Source organism: Haliotis rufescens, unplaced genomic scaffold, assembly GCF_023055435.1.
Source record: "Haliotis rufescens isolate VD_foot unplaced genomic scaffold, xgHalRufe1.0.p SCAF_15, whole genome shotgun sequence".
Lineage (NCBI taxonomy): Eukaryota > Metazoa > Mollusca > Gastropoda > Lepetellida > Haliotidae > Haliotis > Haliotis rufescens.
Genome location: NW_025963835.1, coordinates 25,667,866 through 25,689,115, shown reverse-complemented (window position 1 = coordinate 25,689,115; position 21,250 = coordinate 25,667,866). Strand labels below are relative to the sequence as shown.

Below are 21,250 nucleotides of genomic sequence, written 5' to 3'. Positions count from 1 at the left end.
ACGCTCACCTTTTCTCGAATACCTGGTGTCACTATGTGGAGGTGATTCATAAACAAATGCACATGATATAGTCGGAGGCCTTCACTGGACTCTTCTTATGATTATAGGTTTTGTTGCTTTTATTCATTATAATGCTCATTCATCCAACATTTCTTCAAATATACAATTTGTGTCTGATTATTGTCCAACTCACGAATGTCAGATGTTCAAGAAAGCAATTTGTCTGCAAATTGTTTCACGATGCAGAAGAGCCTGTTAGTCGTTACAATACACAATTGTCTGATTTTCGTTCTTATTTTGATATTAGGCCAATACTCGATTGTCTGCCAGATTTCCGAATACACACCGGTCTGTCAGATGTTCCGTTATACAATGGGGCACGGGTGGCCCAGTCGTCTAAGGCGCCGCGATTCGCTGTGCAGAGTTGCGTCCCTTGGGCACGCCAGAAACCTATGATTGTGGGTTGAAATCCCGGTTCGCCCCGATCATGTTTCTAGATTTGTCAGCTCGTGGGTTTCACCTGCATCTCTTCCGGCTTACCTCCCACATTAAGCTGACGCGCCGTGATATAACTGTAATTCTATTAAAAGAGGCGTTAAACACAGCTCACGCACTCACCGTTACACCAATGTCTAACAAACAATTCTTCGACATTGTTCTAACACTCACTTGCATGTCAGTTATTCCAAGACACAATTGTCTGTCATTTGTTCCAATACACATTTTACTGTCTTTGTTCCAATGCACAATTTACTCTCATTTTTTCAAAATACAATCTGACATTTGTTTTTTAATATCGGTGGTGTCGAGAAGCATCTCTCTCTCTGCGAACGGAATGAAAGAATACTTTAACATGGGGTCCGCGCAAACGTCTTTATCGGCAGTGCTAGTGCCTTACATTTGATAAGATAAGTGTGCCATACTTTGTTCCAGACAGCTAACAGTAGAAATGTTTAAGGCAGCTGTTATTTTGGTGTTGCTGCCGTCAGTCAGTGCTAATGGTGACATCTACGACGTATGCACACCCTTGCAGTGGGAGGGGCTTCAGTTTGTTGTCACGGGGACAGAGGAGGCAGGGAGACCTACCATGATCCAGGTGAGCTATATTACACAGCGACGCAGGTGAGCTATATCCTACAGTGATCCAGGTGAACTAGATTACACAGTGATCCAGTTTAGATTATCCGACAGAGGTTCTGGTGAACTATTCTACAGTGATCCAGGTGAGCTACAGACCTACAGCGATCTATTTTAGGTATGACATTCAACATTCTAGTTAATATGTATATCCCATAGCAACCTGAATGAGGTACATCCTATCATTGTATGATATCTTATCAGCTAGAATATCAAACCGAACATGTTAAGACATGTGCTATACCAGCCATGTGAGATCTATACATGCATGCTGATTGGCCCACCAGTAGTTGATATATATTAGGCCATGATTCTGCACGACCGGATGGTCAGGCTCGCTGACTTGGTTGATGCATGTCATTGCGTGTACCAAAGCCTATCATGTCAATCACTGGACCAGACTCGATTGTTTACAGACCGCCGTCAAAACATAAGAATACCCTGCTGACAGCAGAGTCGATTGTACGATTCCGACTATATCATGAGCATGTGTTTGTGAATCACTATCGAATAGTGGTGATACCAGGTGTCCACGGAAAGGTAAGCGTACCCTGCCCCACCGATGGCACCTATTACAAACACATGCAAAGGCAGGTAAAGTTTTCACCCAATCAAACACGGGAACATATCATACAAGTCAAGGTAAGCCGTAGCATCGGACATCGTATTGGTCACTGATGCGTCAAATTTGGAAATCTCCCCGACATGTATCCATAACACGTTTTGAAAGATAAACGAAGCTTCATTTCACGAAACAACTTCATCAAGAGGCAATAAAATCATTCTGTGTATATTTTTTGTCATTATTCAAGCTTTCTGCGGCGACTCTACAGGCAGGAAGTCCAAGCGCTGTGACGTGTAAGACATGACGTCACACAAAGTGATAGAGGAGCCAAAAGCGCCAAGCAGTGTTAATGTGACAGTCACGTCACTGAATTTCTCAGTACTCTCTCTCAGTCGATTTTCGATCAGTTTCCTGCCTAGAATATACACACTTGCTTCTATAAGGATCCACAACTCGTCGTTTAGCAATATTTAAGATCAGTATTTGAATCAGTCAGGTTTGCGGAAGAAGAGCCTCTTAATTAATAGTTTCTTTGGCGGTGATGTGGTTACCAGCATTTGTTTATTTGTTATTTTTTAACTCCACACTCAGCAATATTCCAGCTATATGACAGCAGTCTTTACTTAAGTGTTAAGTGTAAATACTGTCATGTGTATAATTATGAAAGAAAATATTTGCGGATAAATATTTTTGGGATCCGAATCGAACTTAAATCCTATTCCGCAACCCATACATGAAATCCGATCTTCACTTTTCCCTGAATTCACCCATTCATCTCACTGGAAATATTACACAACCGACGACATATCACATGCACCATTACCAAAGATGATAGTTTGTGATCGGGGTTTCAAATCTTTATATTCTTAGTGATCAAGGTGGAATAATCACATAGATCATGGTGCGGTTTCTCATAATCAAGGCATGTGATATATACGTGATGACTGACAGTTCCACGTTTTAGACATCTGAGATGATTATGGTCATAATGACTTGTGAAATGAATGAGAGCATTTGCCACAATCTGCTTGATTGAAGAGTCTTCTTAATTGGAATTGGATCCCGGAAGGAGGGAGAGAGAGTGGAAATTTAAACCTATGATAATAAAAAAAAATTCTATTTTAAAATGCCGAAAAAAAATTCAGATATGTGAGTGTCAGTAGTCTATGTCTGGACGTTTTAAATCTTACAAGACGTGTTTATCTCCTGAGTTAAAAACATATCCTCAGTGACAGACATATATTAAGACTCAACTTAGAACATTATGTATTAAACCACAAGTACAGTTTATATACACCTTATAATCTGACAGAGTACGACCCAGTTCTCGTTTGACGCCAACAACAGTAGGATAGCTGCCTCTACATCCGGGTTCCAGGACGGTCATCAGTTCCAGAAGGACTTCCTGTTCCTGTATCAGCAGGTGACGATTTGTCTCCTTTACGATTATATCAATATGGCGTCCCTGTATCAGCAGATGACGGACTCCGATGGTTAGATGAATATGGCGTCTCTCGGCTCACAAACACAATTCTCATAACTCAGCTCTTCAAAGGTTTCTAATTCACTGTCGCGGACATTGTGTCCGGAACTACAGCTTGGCAGTTTAAATATGGTACCCCTAACATCAGTCGACACTCCTCTTGTCAATGGCATCAGTGAGGCGATTTCGTTTTTTCTTCAAACTTGAAGTTTGATAGTTTTTCAGCATAGCTAACAAAATGTCAACACGAAACAACAATAAATCATCAGAAGTCCTGCATTTTACTACTATGGATGTATTATTTCTTGAATGTTTATTTGTCAGAAAACCGTTTTTGTGATAGAAGAAGGAAAATGCCATGCAGAAAATCTGGTCAATGATTTTCCACCTCACTGCCTTCCAAGTAAGTCATGCCAAATCGTAAAAGCTTAACAAGCCTTCCAAACACGTTTGGTTACAAGGCCGTTTAAAACCTAGTTAGTTCCTCTACACTATATACGTGTACGTGTGTTGGCAAGCAGACTCACATACAAATGACACAAGGACTGAATAAGGCTTTGCTTCATTCTGTCCACACTGGTGTCCTACTGGAGGTGCTACCGGCCATGCTTACCCTTCTCGGGAACACCTGGTGTCCTACTGGAGGTTCTACCGGCCATGCTTACCCTTCTCGCGAACACCTGGTGTCCTACATGAGGTTCTACCGGCCATGCTTACCCTTCTCGCGAACACCTGATGTCCTACTTGAGGTGCTACCGGCCATGCTTACCCTTCTCGCGAACACCTGGTGTCCTACTGGAGGTGCTACCGGACATGCTTACCCTTCTCGCGAACACCTGGTGTCCTACTGGCGGTGCTACCGGAATGCTTAGTGATACCCTTCTCGCGAACACCTGGTGTCCTACTGGAGGTGCTACCGGACATGCTTACCTTTCTCGCGAACACCTGGTGTCCTACTGGCGGTGCTACCGGAATGCTTAGTAATACCCTTCTCGCGAACACCTGATCCAGTCACTGTTTTGCCATTGGTGCTAAAGTGGGACTTGTTATTCTCTGGCGTTGACGTTCTGAACTTACTTAGTTGCCAAATTATGTCAAACATATTCGATACTAGTTTATACATTTTAAGTTCTTTGTTATTTATACAATGGACAGTGCTCAAATGTAAGAAACCAATTAATGTTAGTCCCAATCCGACAAATATATAAATAGGTCAATAATATGACAGTGTGTGACACAACGAAGGGCGTTAATAGTTACAATGTTGCAATTTCATACGAACATCAACTTGACTGCAGGAAACTTCACGTGGGTTATGTGGAGGACGTGGTACGGCTTCGAAAAGTTGGACGACGAGTTGATTATCTTCGGCTACAGCGGCTACGTCAACGGCCTGAACTACAGCGTCCAGATGTCTGGTGAAATAAGGGCGCCCGCTTTGCAGCAGATCCTTGGCAACTACAACGACGGTAGGTATGAAACTGATGAGGTAGACTCCACATGTTAGACCTCTCATTCCAACATGGTAGTGGCACGTGGACCTGTTCACAGCACACAGACTTTTAATCAGGTGACGTTATGCAATGACGTTTGCGTAGAGTAGTTGGATGGGTGACAGGGTTAGGCAGCTTGACTCCTAAGGGTCGCTTCCTTAAATAGTGACTGTGTTCGAAATATGCCTTTGTTCACCCACGAGTAAAACGGGTACCTGGTAGGATGAGGTGGTAATGTGACTGTTAACCTTCTAATACCTGAGTTGCTTGGGTTTATACTCCCCAGGGAGTGGAGAATGGAAAATCCATAATCAATTATTCATACTTCATGTAAGAGTTGAGCATGCATTTAGTGTATGGATGTTAGAACAATATTAGTACGGCTCACGCCGAAGACCCGGGTTCGATTCCCCGTATGGGTGGAATATGTTCACCCCCCACTGCCATGTTTTTTGTGTTTCAGACCCTTTTTTCCAAACCTCTGAAATCGTGAACACGACCCGTGGTATCCAGAACCCGGATGTCTTCACGCTGCCACCGTCCTGCAAGACAGCTAAGCCAGAGGTGGTATTTCATAGAACTTCTCATAAATCTAACCTCGGTATCAGCATGCTTACTGGACACAAAGGTCATAGTTCAGATAGCTACAGAAACAATTATACGGACATATACCCTTTTATATTCAAAAGAGGTTTGTCAAACCCTGCATCGATTCACTCACTCACTCCACTCGACTCTTCCAGACAGTGAAGGTGACATATTTGTTATGATAAAATTTGATGTTTTTTCGTTGCCAGGGAAACTACAAAACTCCCGTGTACCTCCTGGGTGCCACATTCCCCCGGGAGTCCGCCGTGCCCTAGGGGGTCCTTCCTCTGCAAGCGGGTGGAGGTCATTAACGCGCTTTGTCTGACGGCGTCAGAGCTACTATGTCCCATGCTTGTAGAAGTGAAAATAAAAGATTTCTCTAAAATAATGTTTCTAAAAATCTGTGGCATGAATACAGCGTCGGACAAAAGCTGGAGCTTTGTGTCTTTGCATCTTCAAGTCGACTTACCTGTAGGTGTGTAACTGTACTTTGTGCTGCGATACGACACTACCAAGAGATGGGTTTCTTTCCGTGAAGCCATTTAAGAAATGACCTTCACTTTGTGCGAGTTCATTGGAGTATGAACCTTCAAAGAGTGAGGGCCAAACTGTATGAACGTCGGAGCTTGTGACTCAACCCTTCCGTACATACGTTTTTCACGAGACCGTGTTCTTGAAATGACGTAAACACTAACGGACTACTTCCTCATTCCTGAGGAAACCCCTGGGAATTCCCTAGCACGAAAACATACATAAGCGTTCTTTCTTTCTGATCATTTAGAACCTTTAATCTTGGTCAGTATACAGTGAGAAACTTATAGCATGATTGTTCACGAATGTCCTTGCTACGGCCCATCCTAATGAACAAACGAAGAAATGCTCATCCAAACTATCGTAGTATCGACTCGATCCGTGTCTAGGCTGACAGTGACTGTCTACAGCAATCTATAAATTTACCTTAGTGTCTGTTTGACACATCTTTAATCACCTTTCAATGATCGGCCAGTTGATCAATGATGACTAACACATGTAACCGCCACAGGTTCATTCATAAGAAATCTCATTCTGAAATCAGTGTTTGTACGATTGCGACTGTCATGAGCATATTATTATGAATCACTATCAAACAGAGAGGACCATAGGTGTTCGCGAAAAGATGATCATATCCTGCCCACTTGTGACACTCGTGCAAAGGCAAGTCAACTGTTGACCTGAAAAAAACCCGGGAAGATTGGGTATGGTCAAATAGAGAATTCATCGGACATGCGTCAAATTTGGAAATGTCCTCCACATGCCAAGCAAAAAACGTTTTGAAAGCTTACTACACAGTGGTTGAAACGTGCACTGGGGGAATGGGTGGCCCAGTCGTCTAAGGCGCCGCGATTCCCAGTGAAGAGTTGCGTCCCTTGGGAACGCCAGAAACCTATGATTGTGGGTTCGAATCCCGGTTCGCCCCGATTATGTTTCTAGGTTTGTCACCACCATACCCGTGCTCGCAGGTTTCACCGAAGTGGTAAACGTCTGAGACCTGCATCACTTCGGGCTTTCCTCCCACATTAAGCTGACACGCCGCGATATAACTGGAATACTGTTAAAAGCGGCGTTGACCCAACTCCCTCCCTGTAAAAAAGGATTAGAAGACAAAGTGTCACCAATTTAGACCAGATTACTTGATAAGATAGCAGACAAAACCTCGTTGAAGATTACAGTAACTATGTTGGGAGTCGCGGTCGTTCTCGCGTTATTGACGGCCGTTGTCAACAGTGACATCTACAATATATGTACCCCCTACCAGTGGGAAGGAATCGAGGCTGTCGTCACGGGGACGGAGGAGGCAGGGACGTTGACGGTGACCCAGGTGAGATGTTGCAACGTGGACGTTACCTCAAACAGTGTAGCCACTGACATGGATGTATATCCGCGTTATGTTGTGAGCGAGTATAAGTGGAGGGCAGGGTAACAACAACGTCACTGCTACAAGGTTTTATACACTGCGTTCATCCACCACCCGTGAATACATATGGCCGTTTTGCAGTGTCGTCGCTATCTTTTACCAGCCAACCAATCAAGCCACGGCCTGGTTCCAGCATCGCACAAGCTGCAATATTTCTCGGGCAACATGTGTTTGTTTGTTTGTTGTTTAACGCCGCACTCAGCAATATTCCAGCTATATGACGGCGGTCTGTAAATGATCGAGTCTGGACCACACAATCCAGTGAACGACATCATGAGCATCGATCCACGCAATTGGCGCATCCACATCAGTTATCGGTGAAACAATTTCTTTAAAATTGTGGAATATTTTAATATTATTAACTGGGAAATATAGCAAGATGATGTCAACCATCTCCCATACCGCGGGGTTTCCCCAACCATATTCAACTATTGTGTCCATGCCACAGGAAACACAATGTTATCCGACGCCCAAGGAGTTATGTCAGTTATAACAGCATGTACACCGTTGCTTAGCATAATGCATTCAGATATACACTGCAGTCAAACAAAATGTCCCCTGTTGCTCTTCCTCCGCCATGATCGTCACACGGCGACGCCATATCACGCCCCAGGACGTCGATTCACGTCAATTACGGTATCTCATAGGGCAACCAACACTGTGCAATAAGCACACTGTTTTATGACTTGCAGTTGCTGCAGTCTGCTAAAATTAGTGGTGGACACAAACAGAAATCTCCTCAACTCCCAATATCCAGCAACACCGAACTACGGCTATGTTTACAATGTTTTAGCTCGGCCCCACAATGCACTTGTGATATCTTTTCATCGACGGGATTAAATTGAAGCAAATTGACATAAAAAAAACCTTACATTAAGATCCTACTTATTACTGTATTGGATTATGGATAACCACACTGAGCGAATAATGAAATATGACCTATATAAATAATACCCATTTCAGTGGTGTAGTATAATGTTCAAAACGTAAATATGTCTTAACGTAGGGTGCAGGCAATTACGTGGAACAGCCCGTCAGTTAGCCCTGTTCGAGGATTTCCAATTACGTCACAGTCAATTACAGATTTCATTAAACCCGGCCCTGATAAAACACCAGGTTAGTCTTAACATTCGGCATCTTAGAAAGGTAATAAGGTATGGTCTACCTCCATGTTGGCCATGGGGATAGAGCCTTCACATGGCCCATGTTCGCACTCCGGTCTTCTTCTCTGTGACCCAGCAGGGGTCAGCAGGTCACTAGTGTAATATATGGACGCTTGTTCAGGTCAAGCATGAGGCCACAGCTAATACTGTTATCGCTCTCCATAATGGTAGAGGAAACGGCATGGTCATATTCTAACACAAACAGATGTAATCACATTAACGACACCAGATTTTCACGGACAAGAAAATCTTAGCTGAGTCCCTTCTCATCGTTACATGAGCCTCAAGCCCGCAGCTGTCTTAACTGTGTCCCTTCTTATGAATGAAGGTGTTAGTTACTTGAAGAGCAAGCCTTGTGTCAGCTGTGTCCCTTGTCATGAGTGAAGGTGTTAGGTACTTGAAGAGCAAGCCTTGTGTCAGCTGTGTCCCTTGTCATGAGTGAAGGTGTTAGGTACTTGAAGAGCAAGCCTTGTGTCAGCTGTGTCCCTTGTCATGAGTGAAGGTGTTAGGTACTTGAAGAGCAAGCCTTGTGTCAGCTGTGTCCCTTGTCATGAGTGAAGGTGTTAGGTACTTGAAGAGCAAGCCTTGTGTCAGCTGTGTCCCTTGTCATGAGTGAAGGTGTTAGGTACTTGAAGAGCAAGCCTTGTGTCAGCTGTGTCCCTTGTCATGAGTGAAGGTGTTAGGTACTTGAAGAGCAAGCCTTGTGTCAGCTGTGTCCCTTGTCATGAGTGAAGGTGTTAGGTACTTGAAGAGCAAGCCTTGTGTCAGCTGTGTCCCTTGTCATGAGTGAAGGTGTTAGGTACTTGAAGAGCAAGCCTTGTGTCAGCTGTGTCCCTTGTCATGAGTGAAGGTGTTAGGTACTTGAAGAGCAAGCCTTGTGTCAGCTGTGTCCCTTGTCATGAGTGAAGGTGTTAGGTACTTGAAGAGCAAGCCTTGTGTCAGCTGTGTCCCTTCTCATGAGTGAAGGTGTTAGGTACTTGAAGAGCAAGCCCTGTCTTAGCTGTGTCCCTTGTCATGAGTGAAGATGTTTCGTCTTGTCAAAAATAATTAGTTGTAGCATAATCATACATTGTGGAATTCATAACTTATGCATCTTAACCTTATTCGTTATTCGCCATGTATTCCATGTACGTTATATTCTGACAGAGTACATACATGTATATAACTCAAAACAGATGCATCTTACCGTTATTTCACTGTATATTCTTACGACTGCATACGTTATCTTCTGACAGAGTACATCCCGGTTCTCCTATGATGCCAACAACACCAGAATAGCTGCCTCTACATCCGGGTCACGGAATGGCAGTTTGTTCCAGAAGGACTTCCTGTTCCTGTATCAGCAGGTGGCGCTGCATGTTAAACTTAAACACACCCAGCGCGGTATAAACACACGACAAGCCCACTCTTGACATGTGTCTCTCGTGAAGGTCGTGAGTGATAGTCAGCACCATACAACTGTCACCACAAGGTGCCTCGACACAGAATACTGTCACTACTACTACTCTACTACTACTACTAATACTACTACTAATACTTCTTCTACTACTACTTCTTCTTCTACTACTACTACTACTACTACTACTGCTACAACTACTACTACTACTACTTCTTCTTCTACTACTACTACTACTACTACTACTACTACTGCTACTACTGCTACTCCTGCTACTACTGCTACTACTACTACTACTACAACCACTACTACTACTATAGGTCTTCAGCAACCCACGCTTGCCGTAAAAGGCGACTATGCTTGTCATAAGAGGCTACTAACAGGATCGGGTGGTCCGGCTCGTTGACTTGGTTGATGCATGTCATCGATCCCAATTGCGTAGATCGATGCTCATGATGTTAATCACCGGATTGTCTGGTCCAGACTCGATTATTTACAGACCGCCGTCATATAGCTGGTATATTGCTGTGTTTGTCGTTAAACAACAAACAAACACACAAACAAAAACTACTACAACTACTAAGTACATAGGTTGCTGGTCCAGATGGTAATCCCTGTGACAGTTACTGTTAGAATTATGTTTATACGTCACCAGCAACCTATGCAAATTGGCAGCTCCAACAAATTTGATTCGTGCGGTTCAAATAGCATTTTGTTAGTTTCCAAACTCTACTATTGACATCTATATTGGCATAACATTTACTGATTTACCTAACGACATACATGCAGAAGCAACGACTCAGGACACTTCCATAGATATATTTAAAATGACCAAAAGACCAAGGAGCGACGTCTCTCTGTCAGCCATGTTCCCGTGTTCCTGTGTTTGTGTTCCTCAGAGAAGAGTTTACATCATGGACGGGGGACGGTGCCGGGCACAGCAACTCCTCCACGACTTCCCGTCTCCATGTCTCCCCCGTAGGTAGCCGAATAGTCGTACATCTATCTCAATGTCTCCCCCGTAGGTAGCCGAATAGTCGTACATCTATCTCAATGTCTCCCCCGTAGGTAGCCGAATAGTCGTACATCTATCTCAATGTCTCCCCCGTAGTTAGCCGAATAGTTGTACATCTATCTCAATGTCTCCCCCGTAGGTAGCCGAATAGTGGTACATCTATCTCAATGTCTCCCCCGTAGGTAGCCGAATAGTCGTACATCTATCTCAATGTCTCCCCCGTAGGTAGCCGAATAGTTGTTCATCTATCTCAATGTCTCCCCCGTAGGTAGCCGAATAGTGGTACAGCTATCTCAATGTCTCCCCGTAGGTAGCCGAATAGTGGTACATCTACCTCAATGTCTCCCCGTAGGTAGCCGAATAGTCGTACATCTATCTCAATGTCTCCCCGTAGGTAGCCGAATAGTCGTACATCTAACATATGGTTTTTCGCATGTATTTGCTTCTAATATAACCAATAAGTATAGAAAGATGAAATGTACGATATTTGAACATTTGCATTTTAGCGATTCTCAAACCTGATTGCAAAGTTGAGGAGATATGACGTCATATTACTTTGTTCAGAACAAGACGATATGACGTCATTGTGCGTAAAGTCGTGAACGACCTGCATTCCTCGGGCTTTACCCCACATCAAGTATTCGTGACCAACTCGTGTTATTCCGGGATAAGCCGAATAGCGACTCGTGCCCCTCTAGTGGAAATTTCTACGACTGGGTTCCGTCTTAGCGCAAACGGGCATAGTTAAAAGAATTGTTAACTCGTTGCGTAATGATTCACTTATTCTTTCCCCTTTGTCATATATATGCCAGATGCTATTTAAAACACTTCGGGACTTACGGTATTATACAGTATGATTGAATACGTTTAACTGTATCTAGAGTATATGTTAAGATGCAAGACATGTGTAAAATCAAAAAATATTTCTGAGGGATTCTTTGTCCGAAGAATGTAAAGTCATACGCGCATTCTGATTGGTTTGTCGTATTTTCGCACATAGCATTCATCGATAGGGGGGGGGGGGGGGGAGTCTTCTTGCAGGTTACGGAAAGGGGCGAGTAGTGACGAATACACATGAAGCTGACACGCCGTGATATAACTGACGTCACAAGGTGCGGTGGGATAGCCTGTGGACGTCAGCATTTGCAAATCATGGTTGTCATTGGTTTCCTCTTCAGAGAACTTCTCCTGGACCTGGGACGTCACGTGGGATGGGTTTCCCGGTATGACCGGGCAGTTATTCATACTTGAGTTTGTGGGTGCTGTAGGCGACCTGTACTGCCGCGTACAAGTGTGCGCTAACTCACGAATACCCGTCACTATGCAGCAGACTGGAACTGTCAACAACGGTGAGTCTCTAAATACATTCCGCTGAAATCCCCGGGGAGCATGGTTCCCAGTATATCAAATTGTAACCCATGTTTGCCGTAAGAGGCGAGGGGGTATGGGTTGCCCAGTCGTCTAAGGCGCCGCGATTCGCTGTGCAGAGTTGCGTCCCTTGGGCACGACAGAAACCTATGATTGTGGGTTCCAATCCCGGTTCGCCCCGATTATGTTTCTAGGTTTGTCAGGACCATGCCCGTGCTCGTGGGTTTCACCGAAGTGGTAAACGTCGGAGACCTGCATCACTTCGGGCTTTCCTCCCACATTAAGTTATATCACACACCGTGATATAACTGGAATAATGTTAAACCCAACACACTCACTCACTCACTCATTCACTCACTCACGAAAGAGGCGACTGACGGGACCGGGTGGACAGACTTGGTTGATGCATGTCATCGTATTCCAGTTGCGTGGATCGATGTGCATGATATCAATCACTGGATTGTCCGGTCCAGACTCGATTATTTACAGACCGCCGTCATATAGCTGGAATATTGCTTAGTGCGGCGTAAAACCAAAAATCACCCAAAAAAACATCAAACATGATTATTGTGAGACCCAACTAACGCGAGGATCACGCTATATCATGCATAACGTGTCTCATGCTATCAACCACTGGTCTTCGTCGCGATATAGCTCTAATCTTGCTGTCTGACTACTGTAACACCCTGCAAAAGTGAGGATAAGAGGTTTACAAATGTTAGATTTGCCTGATTCGTTGCTCGTGCTATCAACCCCTGTCAGCCGTAATATACCAGCAAATGTTCCCATTTTCAGAAAGTTGGCCTTTTTAGGTATAAGAATAAAGTGTCCCACAATGAGTTACGTATGAAGTCCCAGTCCGAGATTACCCAGGTTAAACTACTTCATCTGCAAAAGAAAATATATTCCTAGCACCGGAATAGACCCTTTAGTTGTCATTACGACTGAAGCAAAAGGCCGTGAAGTTAACGCGGCTGTGATAACACCTACCCAGCTCGTTAAAAAAACAGGTGGATGTAGATCTGTGGTTAATGTGACTGACCGCTTCATTACCCGCGCATGATAACCCACACGCACAAGCAGACTCAGACGCACGTACACACACGCACGTATGTGACGTTGGGGGAGAAAATGAACATCTAAGCTTCACGATGGCTGAACTTTGACCTTCGTCTTACAGCTCCCGTATTCCGGACGACAACCTACGCGAATGCAACCCAAGGCTTCAAGAACCCGGATGTATTCACACTCCCGCCTATCTGCAAGGCAGCAGAAGTAGAGGTGTGTTAATTGTCCTTGATATTTAACTTTTATTTATTTATAACATAAAGTCAATGATAGCAGTACACCGCTCCCAAATCCTCTTGATGTTCTTCCAAGAAAGCTAAAAACATATTAGACTTAAGGCATTCATTTTCGCAACATCTTTCGCATGAAAATATACTGGGTTCTATAAATGGGAGCGAGTAGTTCATAGAGACTTACACCCACGAATATATGACGAAAATTAACACAAGTCAACATGTTCTACAATACCCGTCGAAGTCACCTTTTAAGTCACTCGAGGTCACTACACACTTGACCCTTGACCTTTACAGATTTCAAGGAAATACTTTCCTCTTAAGTGACTGAAATGCGTCAAGTCTTGGCTTCAAATTGACAGATGTTTTTCTCTTGTGCTGTCGTGCAATAAGACGCCATGTCAATTATAAATACGAGAGTTTCGACGTTTCGACGTTGCTGATGTTGTCACGGATTTACCATATTCGATTATCTTGTGTATTACATCTCCATTTTATTAATATGATAAATACCCTGGACTCATTCGCTGCTATAGCTGTGGTTAAAGAACCGCATTCGAAGGGCACGTCGCTAAATACGTGTATAGCCGTCGAATCAGCTTACATCTACGAGCAAGAAAAAAATTATATGTCAGTATTTGAGGTATATCACGTAAACTAGATGTGGGGCGAATCTCGAAATGACGTGGGTCTACTACGTCGGTAAAAACCACGAGCGCGGGTATGGTGCTAATAAATATATCATGATAGAAGGGAGACATTAGACCCTGAAGAATCGAGGATGCGTACTTCCGGTCCATCCACATCACATTAGATGAGTTGGTATCTCCCTGGTTATTCCTCTCCTTTTGTTTTTTTATATATATCATTGTTGTATTAATGAACCATACACACCGGAGTCCATAGTGATGCTATTTGCCTCAAAACTAACTCAGTTGCTTGTATTTTACAGGGAACTTTCGACGCACCGGGTTATTTTATCGGATTGAGTTTTCAGTGAGGTTGTGTAAGGTGGTCCCAGGGCAGGATTTTTTAGTGATTGTAGGAAAAAAGTGAGAGGAGCATTTACTTCTTACAACTTGTATGAATCTAGATGTAGTTTCAAATGTGTTATTGTGCTTAAGTTACCAATGACAACGTGATGCGTCCCTATGCATAAAAAGAGCGAGTATGGTTTTACGCCGCTTTTAGCAATATTCCACCAATATCACGGCAGGGGTGTCCAGCAATAGGCTTCCCACATTGTACCCATGTTGGGAATCGAACCCGGGCCTTCAGTGTGACGAGCGGATGCTTTAACCACTAGGCTACCCCACCGCCCATACATGAAAAGAAGCAAAATTAAAAGTTACAGTTCTGAAGTTAATGGTGGTCTAGTGGTAGTGCGTCCGCCCGGAGAGCGGAAGGTCCGGGGTTCGATCCCCGGCCGCGTCATACCAAAAGAAGTTCAAAGATGATACTTGTTGTTACCCTGTCTGGCGCTCGGCATTAAGGGGATAAAACAAGGACTGGTCGGCTCGGAGTCTGAGTGGGGTATTCATGTTAACTGCGGCATGGTATCTCAGTGGGCTAGCACTATAAATCGACATCAGCCCGGACTAGTACAAGCAGCCACACACACACGTGCATGCACGTCGCTTTATAAGTGCAATAATCTTGGTCGCGACGTTAAACCTAATTTCACCTCACCTCTGAAGTTAATGCCACATGGGCTTCAAGAACCAACGACTGCTCTAGTAGGAGTAGGGATCATTATCCAAAATGCCTCAAAACAATGCTACATGTTCATCTCCTGGAGTGGCATCTCGAGTTTCACAAACGACAAACCGACGCGGGTTTATAGGGTAAGAATTGGTCCTCAGCAGCCTATGCATGGTGTTCAGGGCGGCTAAATTGATCAAGTGGACACGTAAGTTGGTCAAGTGGAGGTTGAGATCATATCAAGTCCAAACTGTCTTAGGACAATGCTGCATGTTCATCTCCCGAAGTTGGATCATCTCCAGTTTCACAAACGGTTAACCGCCTCGGGGGTATTGTCCCAAGCAAGCTATGCATGTTGTACGGGGAGACACATCAATGGACAGCGAATTCCAGAGTGGGCAAGCTGTGCCTCCTATGTAGGACATGGATGTAAAATGTGAAATGAAATTGTAAAATAATATTTGTTGAAGGTATATAAAACAGTTCCCAAGTCATTTTAATTTTACTAAGTCGAATTTAAATATACGTCCCTATAAACTCCCTTTGAATATGCCTCCTCACTGACAGAAATAGTTAGTGAAGTGCACTGACCGAGGGAATTTCACTGTCCACTCAGACACTTACACTAAGTATTTGCTAAATAGACTAGTGGGTGTTACCCAGTTATTCTTTCCATTCGTATCATCATCATATTGTAATGTTTCTTAGGGTATCTCGATGAATTCATTTTAATGAGTTTCAGCCTGTACTTTATAACTTTTAGGTGGGAATACATAAATAGAGGAAATCTACCACATTCTTCAGTAACCATTGCCCTAGATGTGTTGGTTTTTACACCAAGGAGTCTCTTACATGCACAGTGAACAGTCACGTAAACCTATTCGATAAATCCCCGTTTTCCAACAGTAAAGTAAAATTGGGTTCATTTTAACATAAAAAAATCTCAAAGAATTACTGGTCACCAAGGATTTGTATATTCTTCACTTTTTTCTTATATTTCTTCTACCAAATAAAATCTTTTTGGGACAGGACTTCACTTCAAAACTCTGGGGACAAGGGGACACACTTGTGGCTGTACGGAGTTGCGTCCCTTAGTCGTTACAGGATGATCGTTTTTGGAATCACAGATTCACCCTTGCTTGGTCAGGACAATAGCCATGCTCGTTGGTTTTACCAGACAAGCCCGTGTCTGAAAACATGAACAGCACCCTTGCCTTTAGACAAGCATTGGCTTCCGGTACTAGGGATAACCATATAACCATGACTTTCCCAAGTGATAGAACTGCAGCTTACTTGTCTCAACCTGTATATTTCTGGAGGGGCAATAATATTTTAGTGTTGGTAATCTGTAGAATGGATCATATGATCAAGTTCCTCCTTATCACAAACATAGCGGTTTCAAGCAACACGGTAGCCGTACTCATCGTCTCCAAACCAAAGGTCATCAAAATATGTTATCTCAGTGTGTAAGAATGTTTGCAAGAACCTTACACTGGTACATGGGATTGTTTTGTTCACCCCATTGCTGTTTTCGTTAAACGCCTTCGGTCAAACACAAGAAACACTTCTTTATAATTTAATATTGACATAACTTACCATGATCACATTCCAACCTGCCTCCCTGTGACCCAGCAGGTGTCATCGGGTGTCTAATGTACTATCGGGTTCAGGGCAAACATAAAGAGCCACGGCTACTGCATAAATTCGACTGGTTTCGCTATCTGTAGAGGCAGGGGGGACGGAATAGTGAAATTCTAACAAATATCAAGTAAATGTGATGACATTAACGACGCCAGGTGTTTTACGTCGATAAGGAAACCTGAGCTGTGTCCCTTCTCATGAGTGAAGATAAGCGTTACGTGAAGAGCTTGAAGTCTCTTGGGTCCCTTCTTGTGAATGAAGGTGTTAGCTACGCGAGGATCACTGTGTCTTAGTGGTGTCCCTTCTTATGAATAAAGGTGTTAGCTACGCGAGGATCACTATGTCTTCGTGGTGTCCCTTCTTATGAATAAAGGTGTTAGCTACGCGAGGATCACTATGTCTTAGTGCTGTCCCTTCTTATGAATAAAGGTGTTAGCTACGCGAGGATCACTATGTCTTCGTGGTGTCCCTTCTTATGAATGAAGGTGTTAGCTACGCGAGGATCACTATGTCTTCGTGGTGTCCCTTCTTATGAATGAAGGTGTTAGCTACGCGAGGATCACTATGTCTTAGTGGTGTCCCTTCTTATAAATGAAGGTGTTAGCTACGCGAGGATCACTATGTCTTAGTGCTGTCCCTTCTTGTGAATGAGGTGTTAGCTACGCGAGGATCACTATGTCTTCGTGGTGTCCCTTCTTATGAATGAAGGTGTTAGCTACGCGAGGATCACTGTGTCTTCGTGGTGTCCCTTCTTGTGAATGAGGTGTTAGCTACGCGAAGATCACTATGTCTTCGTGGTGTCCCTTCTTATGAATGAAGGTGTTAGCTACGCGAGGATCACTGTGTCTTCGTGGTGTCCCTTCTTATGAATGAAGGTGTTAGCTACGCGAGGATCACTGTGTCTTCGTGGTGTCCCTTCTTATGAATGAAGGTGTTAGCTACGCGAGGATCACTATGTCTTCGTGGTGTCCCTTCTTATGAATGAAGGTGTTAGCTACGCGAGGATCACTGTGTCTTCGTGGTGTCCCTTCTTATGAATGAAGGTGTTAGCTACGCGAGGATCACTATGTCTTCGTGGTGTCCCTTCTTGTGAATGAGGTGTTAGCTACGCGAGGATCACTATGTCTTCGTGGTGTCCCTTCTTGTTAATGAGGTGTTAGCTACGCGAGGATCACTATGTCTTCGTGGTGTCCCTTCTTTTGAATGAGGTGTTAGCTACGCGAGGATCACTATGTCTTCGTGGTGTCCCTTCTTGTGAATGAGGTGTTAGCTACGCGAGGATCACTATGTCTTCGTGGTGTCCCTTCTTGTGAATGAGGTGTTAGCTACGCGAGGATCACTATGTCTTCGTGGTGTCCCTTCTTGTGAATGAGGTGTTAGCTACGCGAGGATCACTGTGTCTTAGTGCTGTCCCTTCTTATGAATGAAGGTGTTAGCTACGCGAGGATCACTGTGTCTTCGTGGTGTCCCTTCTTGTGAATGAGGTGTTAGCTACGCGAGGATCACTATGTCTTCGTGGTGTCCCTTCTTGTGAATGAGGTGTTAGCTACGCGAGGATCACTATGTCTTCGTGGTGTCCCTTCTTGTGAATGAGGTGTTAGCTACGCGAGGATCACTATGTCTTCGTGGTGTCCCTTCTTATGAATAAAGGTGTTAGCTACGCGAGGATCACTATGTCTTCGTGGTGTCCCTTCTTGTGAATGAGGTGTTAGCTACGCGAGGATCACTGTGTCTTCGTGGTGTCCCTTCTTGTGAATGAGGTGTTAGCTACGCGAGGATCACTATGTCTTCGTGGTGTCCCTTCTTATGAATAAAGGTGTTAGCTACGCGAGGATCACTATGTCTTCGTGGTGTCCCTTCTTATGAATGAAGGTGTTAGCTACGCGAGGATCACTGTGTCTTCGTGGTGTCCCTTCTTATGAATGAAGGTGTTAGCTACGCGAGGATCACTTTGTCTTAGTGCTGTCCCTTCTTATGAATGAAGGTGTTAGCTACGCGAGGATCACTTTGTCTTAGTGCTGTCCCTTCTTATGAATGAAGGTGTTAGCTACGCGAGGATCACTATGTCTTCGTGGTGTCCCTTCTTATGAATGAAGGTGTTAGCTACGCGAGGATCACTATGTCTTAGTGGCGTCCCTTCTTATGAATGAAGGTGTTAGCTACGCGAGGATCACTATGTCTTCGTGGTGTCCCTTCTTGTGAATGAAGGTGTTAGCTACGCGAGGATCACTATGTCTTCGTGGTGTCCCTTCTTGTGAATGAAGGTGTTAGCTTCGCGAGGATCACTATGTCTTCGTGGTGTCCCTTCTTGTGAATGAGGTGTTAGCTACGCGAGGATCACTATGTCTTCGTGGTGTCCCTTCTTGTGAATGAGGTGTTAGCTACGCGAGGATCACTATGTCTTCGTGGTGTCCCTTCTTGTGAATGAGGTGTTAGCTACGCGAGGATCACTATGTCTTCGTGGTGTCCCTTCTTGTGAATGAGGTGTTAGCTACGCGAGGATCACTATGTCTTCGTGGTGTCCCTTCTTATGAATAAAGGTGTTAGCTACGCGAGGATCACTATGTCTTCGTGGTGTCCCTTCTTGTGAATGAGGTGTTAGCTACGCGAGGATCACTATGTCTTCGTGGTGTCCCTTCTTGTGAATGAGGTGTTAGCTACGCGAGGATCACTATGTCTTCGTGGTGTCCCTTCTTATGAATAAAGGTGTTAGCTACGCGAGGATCACTATGTCTTCGTGGTGTCCCTTCTTATGAATGAAGGTGTGAGCTACGCGAGGATCACTATGTCTTCGTGGTGTCCCTTCTTATGAATGAAGGTGTTAGCTACGCGAGGATCACTTTGTCTTAGTGCTGTCCCTTCTTATGAATGAAGGTGTTAGCTACGCGAGGATCACTTTGTCTTAGTGCTGTCCCTTCTTATGAATGAAGGTGTTAGCTACGCGAGGATCACTATGTCTTCGTGGTGTCCCTTCTTATGAATGAAGGTGTTAGCTACGCGAGGATCACTATGTCTTCGTGGTGTCCCTTCTTATGAATGAAGATGTTAGCTACGCGAGGATCACTATGTCTTCGTGGCGTCCCTTCTTATGAATGAAGGTGTTAGCTACGTGAGGATCACTATGTCTTCGTGGTGTCCCTTCTTATGAATGAAGGTGTTAGCTACGCGAGGATCACTATGTCTTCGTGGCGTCCCTTCGTATGAATGAAGGTGTTAGCTACGCGAGGATCACTATGTCTTAGTGGCGTCCCTTCTTATGAATGAAGGTGTTAGCTACGCGAGGATCACTATGTCTTAGTGGCGTCCCTTCTTATGAATTGTTCGTTACACGAAGAGCAAGCCCTGACTAACATTTTGTCCCCGAAATCAATTGATGTATAGGTTAAATACACATAATTCTGTAAGGGAACAGTCGTGAAAATAGGAACCCTACAGTCTCATATAGTGGGCAGTCACAAGATCGACAGACAAATATCAACCCATCTTCTCAACTGTAGTTCTGCAGATCTAAAGAATCTCTAGAGCTGAAAGGGGAGTGGCTTTAGGTAGCTAGAACTGAGAAAGAGGTATGAGTGGAATAAAACATTTTAATAAATATATGCTCTGGTGTCTGTAAGAGAGACTAGCCCTGTCTTAGTTGTGTCCCGTCTCGTGAGTGAAGATATGCGTTACGCGAAGTCCTGTTTTAGCTGTGTCCCTAGTCATGAATATTCCAGCGTGGAATTGCCTGGTGTGTAAAAGAAAAACATTTGAAGTAATTTGGTGCATGTGCTTTCCAAAAATATTAATCTTTAGACTTTTGGTTCCTTTGATATAGATTAAATGGTTCGGCTATTTCCTTGGATAAAGATTGTATATATGATAAAGATGTAAACATTCATATATATTTCTCATAAGACACAAACATGTTAAGATATGCACCTTAAAGTACCTTCCTCAAGCGAAGTGCATCGTAGTTACTCTCTCTCTTAAAGTGCAAAAAGAGATATCAAGAGACACACACGTGTTAGGTTCCTTGCAGCAAACTCTTCTAGAAGTGAGGTTCATCACAGTTATAAACTAATATATCAACTCATAACATGATGCTTCTTAACATTATTTCACTGTATATTCTACATACTTACATTCTGACACAGTTGTTGGTTGGTTGGTTTGTTGTTTAACGGCGCACTCCGCAATATTCCAGCTATATGACGGCGGTCTGTAAATAATCGAGTCTGGACCAGACAATCCAGTCATTGACATCATGAGCATCGATACACGCAATTGGGATCGGTGACATGCATCAACCAAGTTAGCGAGTCTGACCACCCGATCCCGTTAGCCGCCTCTTACGACAAGCATAGTCGCCTTTTAAGGCAAGCGTGGGTTGCTACCCTGATCTTCACGGTTCGAAAAAGAAGGTACACACCCATGTTTAATGGTGGCTAAAAATGAAAAAAACA

At 43.9% G+C, this 21,250-nt stretch overlaps 2 protein-coding genes across 2 annotated transcripts; both read left to right on the top strand.

The window, feature by feature from the left end:
• The first annotated feature begins 900 nt into the window (after positions 1 to 900).
• LOC124150985 lies at positions 901 to 5,654 on the top strand. Its single transcript, XM_046523201.2, has 6 exons — positions 901 to 1,096; positions 3,015 to 3,125; positions 3,510 to 3,588; positions 4,484 to 4,654; positions 5,142 to 5,242; positions 5,476 to 5,654. The coding sequence occupies exons 1-6, from the start codon at positions 950 to 952 to the stop codon at positions 5,539 to 5,541; spliced, it is 675 nt and encodes a 224-aa protein (XP_046379157.2). The 5' UTR covers positions 901 to 949; the 3' UTR covers positions 5,542 to 5,654.
• Positions 5,655 to 6,964: 1,310 nt separating this feature from the next.
• Positions 6,965 to 14,533, top strand: LOC125380098. The gene is made up of 6 exons (XM_048396362.1): positions 6,965 to 7,124; positions 9,619 to 9,729; positions 10,679 to 10,757; positions 11,973 to 12,143; positions 13,343 to 13,443; positions 14,416 to 14,533. Exons 1-6 carry the CDS (start codon positions 6,981 to 6,983, stop codon positions 14,461 to 14,463), a joined length of 654 nt encoding a protein of 217 aa, XP_048252319.1. The 5' UTR covers positions 6,965 to 6,980; the 3' UTR covers positions 14,464 to 14,533.
• Positions 14,534 to 21,250: the final 6,717 nt, after the last annotated feature.